Genomic DNA, 6623 nt, shown 5'->3' on the forward strand with positions numbered 1-6623 from the left:
CTCGATGTTAGGGAAGCTAAACCCTAGCAACGGCGGCAGAGCCACTCTGCCAAATTACCTAGCCGCAATCGGCTCGTGCCCTTGACGTCAAGCATGTGCCTTCCATGGACGTAGAGGGAGATGGAGAAGACTTATAAGAGGCCGGTAGGGAGAGTGAGCCGGATTGGATAGCTGTGAGCATGAGTGTCAGTGTTGACAAGGTTAGGGTAAATTCTGCCTCACCTAAAATTTAGGGCATAATCCACCACTGCCGTCATATCATGTGTGCCATCAGGATAAACTAAAAACAGAACAGCGAAGACATTGTAGGACCGGCTTTAGAATCAGGAGATAATCAAGCTTTCAAGAGTGTCAACCACAAATGTACTTGAATATTGTCGACTCGGTACTAATCTGTTGTGAACCTTATTTCAAGTAACCAATCATGTAACCAAGGAGCATCTTCCATCGCAAATTAAAGTGCGTGCATGCACTTGCTAGCTCCATGTCAAACAGAGAGAACAAACCTACCAATGCACCCATAATCCGTCCAAATTTTGATCATGTTGCTAACTTGCTATATTTGTGGTAGTCAGAGCATCAGTCAGAGCAGTTAGTAGGAGTTAGCCACCGATACCAAGTACTCCTCTGTTCAAAAATACTAAGACGTATTTTGTTTTAAAAAATCTTCAAAATTAGACTTTAACTATTATTTTCTTACAAAATATAATTTATAGCTACAAAACCAATATAGTATGAAAAATATTTTAAAATATAAATCTAGTTGTATAATTTTTATATACTAAATATATTTATAACTTGACTAATTATTAATCAAAATATATATAATTTATTTTTTTCAAAACAAAATACATTTTATATTCATGAACGGAGGAGTACCAAGAATCCAACACCACCCCTTGGGCTTGTTTGGTAAAGTTCTCTCTAATCCAAATTCTCGGTGGGGAGTGATTCTCTGGAGGAAATGATTTTATGGTTGGAAGTGATTCACTAGTAATTCTCTAAAATAAAATATATGGAGGAAGTGATTCTGTGCGGGAAGTGAATCAGGAGAAGCTGTTTTTTTTTACTCCCTAACTTCTAGTTTATTTCAGAGAATCACTTCCACATATTTCACTCAGGGAGCTAAAAGTGAAAACTGCTATTTAGCAGAGCCCCTTCTAATTCCAACCAGAAAACTACTCTGTAAGCTTTGCCAAACAGACCCTAACTATATAAACACACAAAAAGCTTGAATCCACAGCCAAGCTCAGGACTTAGCTCGCTGCACAAGAATAGAAGAAACACGCACAAGCACAAAAATTCTAAAATTAAATATTTCGTTCTCCACCAAAATTTCCAAAATTCGTGAAATTTTAATCACCTCAATCTTTGGTCACTTGAATCTCCATAATTTACTACCCTTGTTGATCCGATCGACGCTGTCTTGCAGTCGTCGGCGTATCTGTGCCGTCCCCAGCTACACCGCGACGCCGGCCACAACTCCGGCGAGCTCAGATAAACGCCGTCCGTGCCAAGTGTTACTCCCGCATGTATATATGTATATACTTCGCATATATAGATTGCACAGTGCTGATTTTTTTCTAAGAAAAACCGTACAGCTACTTAACGCGTGGGTGATGCATGTACGCAGCTGGAACCGGGACGAAGGCGACCCAGACCGCCCAATCGTCCGGCGGGAGCACCGGCAAGGCCACGTCGGTTCTTCCCCTCGCCGCCGCCGCCCTCTCGGCAGCATTTGCGTTACTCCGTGCTTGAGTTCAAAATTCGATTTGGTTGCTGGCTGCTGTGTGTGCAATTTGAGTTCGTGGCACTTGTTGGTGCTAGCTAGTCGAGCGCCTTGCTGTACATGTGTTCTTGAATTCTCACTGTGGCGTCTTGTTTTTAGATGAAAGAATAAAATTATTTCAATCCAAGATGCATATGGCTAGCTGTCCATTAATACACAGACCAAAAGAAACCCGACAAACCGGAAAGAAAGATAAAAGAATCTCAAAGCCAATCCAAAAGAGATATTATTCAACTACAAATTTTATGACTAAACCGTCATCCATTTTTGTCGAAGACTTTCATCAAAGTAGTCTCGAGTTGAATATCCATGTGTGTTGTATTCTTGTGCTGTGAATATATCTTTGGTTGGATCCTGATCCAGACGAAGCTATTCTTCCCAAAAATCGTAGCAACAATCCAACGGCCCTTCTGCTGCAGAGAATTTACACGAGCAGTGAACCAACATTTAGCTACTCATGCTCAGTTGCACGAACCAACATTCAGCTGTGCACCTCTTGTTCGACAGCAGTTAACAGAAATCTATGACACAGCAAATTAGCAACTCCAGAGTCCAGGACATGGTCTCTGATGGTCGGCAACTGAACAGATAATTCAGTAGTCAGCAGCATGACACATAACTGAGAACTAGAATCTTACAGCACAACAGAAGAGAGATTAACTACTGGAACCAACTTCAACAAGTTTGCCACAACTAGGAAGGCTTGTCAACCTAGAACACCGAGACTTTATGCGACCAAAAGAACATGGAAAGCTGAGCTTCAGAGCATCAGCAGCAGTATACCTCCAGAGTCCAGACGCAACGGTGTCGTCGGCTGCAGCATAGATAGAAGAGGTTCGAAGATAGACGGGCCAACATTGCGCAAAAGCAAAAGCAGAACGAAGGCGTGCCTGTGCCTTGCTCCCATTGTTGCCGCTCCAGGCTCCATGGTGCGGCAGTGCTTCTTCCCGTTGAGGTGATCATCCATGGCTTGCTTGCTCAACATCTTCACATCGTATAATTTGCATAAAGCCAAACTTCCTCTTCGACGCTGCTTGCGCGCCAGCTCCAGATGTAGAGAACCTTTACAGTACACCATGATACTAGATGGTAGAGAGTATCATTGTTAATCCAATCATCCATTTGAGTGAGTATTATTGTAATTATCTTAGTATTAATGAAATCAACCGCTTGGTACTCTTGGGGAAATCTTCACCCAAAGACCTCTGACACACACTTCCCACCGCTGCAGCTATCGCCATCGAGGCGGTCCAAGCGGCGGCACCGGAGGCGGTCAGTCAAGCTAGTGCGGTCGGCCAGCAACAGCAGCAGCTTCGTGTCCTCGTCGGTCTCCACAGGCTACCGCTGCGGGCGCAGGACTGAGATGGTGGTGGTTGTGGTGCCCGATACTCCATCCTGTCACCGAGACAGGTTCGTCGGTTACAGTGACAACGACAATAATGAGGGGGGAGCTCAAGAAGCCGACGATTGTCATCCGCATTGATGTCAAGCTCGACGGTAAGGTGATCACTTCCGCCATGGAGATCATCATCGACCTGCGGACCAAGAAAAGGCCAGACAAGGTGCTTGTGTCGATCATGACCAAACAGCCGATCGTGCTACCTGTCCCTCAATGCCGCCGAGTACCACGACCTCATCGTCGAGGTATTCAAGCATATTTGGGCCACCCTCTCAGACATTGTGGCAAGAGTTGTGATTGTAAATTAGCTCATCGTTTTTTTGTTTTCAATCCTATCCTTATGATACATATGATACTCTGTAATGATACATATGATACTGGTGGGCGAAAGGGTATCATTGGGCCAATCTAAATCACCGGATGAAGAAAATGGACGGCAGACACTCATTTAAGTGTACTGTAAAAGTCTTCCAGATGTAACCTGCAGCAAAGCAAATCAGTTGACATGACAAGCACATTAACCACATACTCGATTGAGTCGGGCTTAACCAAGTATCACATACTGACGTGTCTTCCAGATAACTTGACATCCTCCAAAAGATGATCTGAAGTGAGGGTAAATATTAAGATGAGCTGATCGCTATAATTATGCGATGTCTGGTAGATAGAATCCCAAGCCCTCTGTCGCCAAGGACGAGCAGGGATATAGATACCTATCTATCCTGATCTTAGTTTACCCCAATCCAGTCCTAGATTCAACAACCAATAGTGTAAGGAAGGCCTTGTTGGTTTCGACCATATTATGCATATCTTGGTATGTAAGACATAGAGGGTAAGCACGTTGTTTAGTGGGTAAAGTTATGCACTATGATCAAAGTCTTAAATTGTGATTTCACTTCTTTCTTCGGAGTTACATAGCCATGTTGTCAACAGCAAAGGGAACCACCGCTGGTTCTATCTTGTGATGTTTATTGTAGTAGAGTAAATGGTTAAAACTTTATTGTTTAACAGTCACACTCTTTGAAAATCATGCATGAAGGTTATTCTTTGGATGATATAGAGAATACAGTGATAACAATATAAATCCTCTTTGACTCACGTGATTGTTGATTGTTATTATGAATCTTGTTAACTACCATCATACGCATACTGTAAATCTCCTTGTTATAGAGGGTAAAGGGGTAGATCTTAACGTCAGTTATCATGGAGTAAGGAATGAAGGCAATGCTGAGCTAGAGTATGGAACTAGGAGGAAGAAGTTCAACAAGAGGCTCGTAATCAAGAAAATTACGTAGAAGGACAACCTGATGACTTAAGGCTTATGATGGGAGGGTTGGGAGTCTGACTCATCCTAGATAGGTGAACTTGTGTGATATACGCTATCCTTTATACCTTCATGATACTCCATTTTGAGAGATGTCTTAAAATACTTGGTGACTTCGTATACGGATCCACTACATTATTTCTGTTATGCTACATTACTCTGATATATCTTACTTCAGTAATTTTCGTTTACTGAAATGATAGTCATAGGCAAAGACTTTCCACCTTAGAAGTGGAAAAGTCAGGTCGTCACATAATAATATAATACAAAAATAACCCAAAGTAACAACAAGAATAATTCAAAAGTGTATGATAGCAAGACCTTAAAACGGTGACAAAAACAATTAAAATATACTATGATATCATAGATTAAAATACTAGAAAACATAATCAATAAGGAAAAGCAGAAATAACAAGAAAGGAAAGAAAAAAGACAACAAAATAGACTCTTCAAGGGGAAAAAAACGTAGGATACATATACATCAATGTGAAAAGGAAAAGGTATACCAGTCCATATAATTCCTGAATCAAGGAGGTGCTGGGAATCTATCATTTGCCCGGTGGCATCTGTCAGGAGTTGGCCAACCACAAAAACCCAAGTGCACCGGTGCTTACCTACGAATCACAGTACCGCAACAACACACGCAACGCATCACCAAAGATTACGCAAACCTCTTCGACCTCCCTTGACCAATCAACCTGCTGCTATACCACGATCGAGTCAGAGACTTGCTTCGTTCGTTAGAGATTCTTAATTTGGAATGAAAATGCCATGCGTGTCATTTTGAGCTTGTAGTTCATGAGCTCAGCAGAGTTCATCCATTCATCAATGTCAACACGGCAAATGAAGTTGATATGGTTTGGCCACCAATGCGAACAGATCGAATCACATGGCTCTTCTCTATAAAAGATGGCACATTTGGTAGTCTCGATCACTAGATTCTCAGAAACGGAAGGGACTGCTCTATCTGCATAACAAGCTCTATTCACTGCATATATACCTGGATTACTCATCAGCGACAATGGCTCGCCGGTTGTCGTCGGTGGTCGGCCTGGCGGTGGCGGTGGCGGCGGCGGCGCTCGCGGCCGCGGTGCCTCGGTGCGCCGCGCAGACGGCGGGCTGCACGCTGTCCATTGTGAGCCTATCGCCGTGCCTCTCCTTCACCGCGGGGAGCACGTCCGCGCCCAGCGCGCCGTGCTGCTCGGCGCTGGCGAGCGTCGTGCAGGGCGCGCCGCAGTGCCTCTGCGCGGTGCTCGGCGGCGGCGCGTCGTCGCTCGGGGTCACCGTCAACAGCACGCGGGCGCTCGAGCTGCCGGGCAAGTGCAAGATCCAGACCCCACCTGTCAGCCAGTGCAACGGTAAGCGAATTGAAGCACGCGTGCTCTGTAGTAGGACATGCATGCAACGCCTACACGCGACCAGCTTGGTCGTGATTTGTGACCGGAGCTAACAATTGATGGATCTGCTGGACGTGGCTTGTGCAGCTGTGGGCGCTCCGGTGGCGTCTCCGGCGACGCCCGGTGCTGGGTCTGCGTCTCCCTCGGCGCCGGCGCCCACCGTCGAGGCTCCTATAGCGCCGCCTCCAGCAACAAACAGCACGACAGGTAAGTGATGACAAGATGCAAGACGTACTGCATAAGTATTACTCTCTCCGTTTACTTTTTATAGGACATATTAGAATTTTAAAAGGGTAAACTTAGTAAATTTTAACTAACAATTAGTCAAATTCTATGTATATTTAGTGTAAAAAAGTTATATCAATAAATTTGTATTTTATAGATATGTTATTATGATATTAATTTTGTAGCAATTGATAATATATTGTAAGATAAATTAATGGTTAATATATATATATATTTTAAAAATCAAATCCTATGGTCTGTTTGGCAGAGCTCTTAAAGTAGCTTCCCGGTTGGAATCAGAGGGAGCTCTGCCAAACAGCAGTTTTCAGCTTTTAGCTCCCTGAGTGGAATCTGTGGGAGTAATTATTTGAAATGAACTAAAAGTTAGGAGCTGAAAAAACAGATTCCCCTGATTCATTTTTCGTAGAGAATCACTTCCCCTATATATTTTATTTTAGAGAATCAATAGAGAATTACTTTCAACCACAG

The 6623-nt window shown here is 43.6% G+C and overlaps 1 protein-coding gene across 1 annotated transcript; it reads left to right on the forward strand.

Moving 5' to 3' along the window:
• Positions 1-5452: 5452 nt before the first annotated feature.
• Positions 5453-6234, forward strand: LOC133891528 (non-specific lipid transfer protein GPI-anchored 5-like). Its single transcript, XM_062332256.1, has 2 exons — positions 5453-5870; positions 5997-6234. The coding sequence occupies exons 1-2, from the start codon at positions 5534-5536 to the stop codon at positions 6122-6124; spliced, it is 465 nt and encodes a 154-aa protein (XP_062188240.1). The 5' UTR covers positions 5453-5533; the 3' UTR covers positions 6125-6234.
• The last annotated feature ends 389 nt before the right edge of the window (positions 6235-6623 follow it).

This window comes from Phragmites australis, chromosome 14, assembly GCF_958298935.1.
Source record: "Phragmites australis chromosome 14, lpPhrAust1.1, whole genome shotgun sequence".
NCBI classification, from domain to species: Eukaryota; Viridiplantae; Streptophyta; class Magnoliopsida; order Poales; family Poaceae; genus Phragmites; species Phragmites australis.

Excerpts from the sequence above, each read along its gene's own strand:
- LOC133891528 (XM_062332256.1), top strand. The coding sequence starts at position 5,534 with ATGGCTCGCCGGTTGTCGTCGGTGGTCGGCCTGGCGGTGGCGGTGGCG. Across the intron at positions 5,871-5,996 it reads ACCTGTCAGCCAGTGCAACG|CTGTGGGCGCTCCGGTGGCG; the intron begins GTAAGCGAATTG and ends TGGCTTGTGCAG.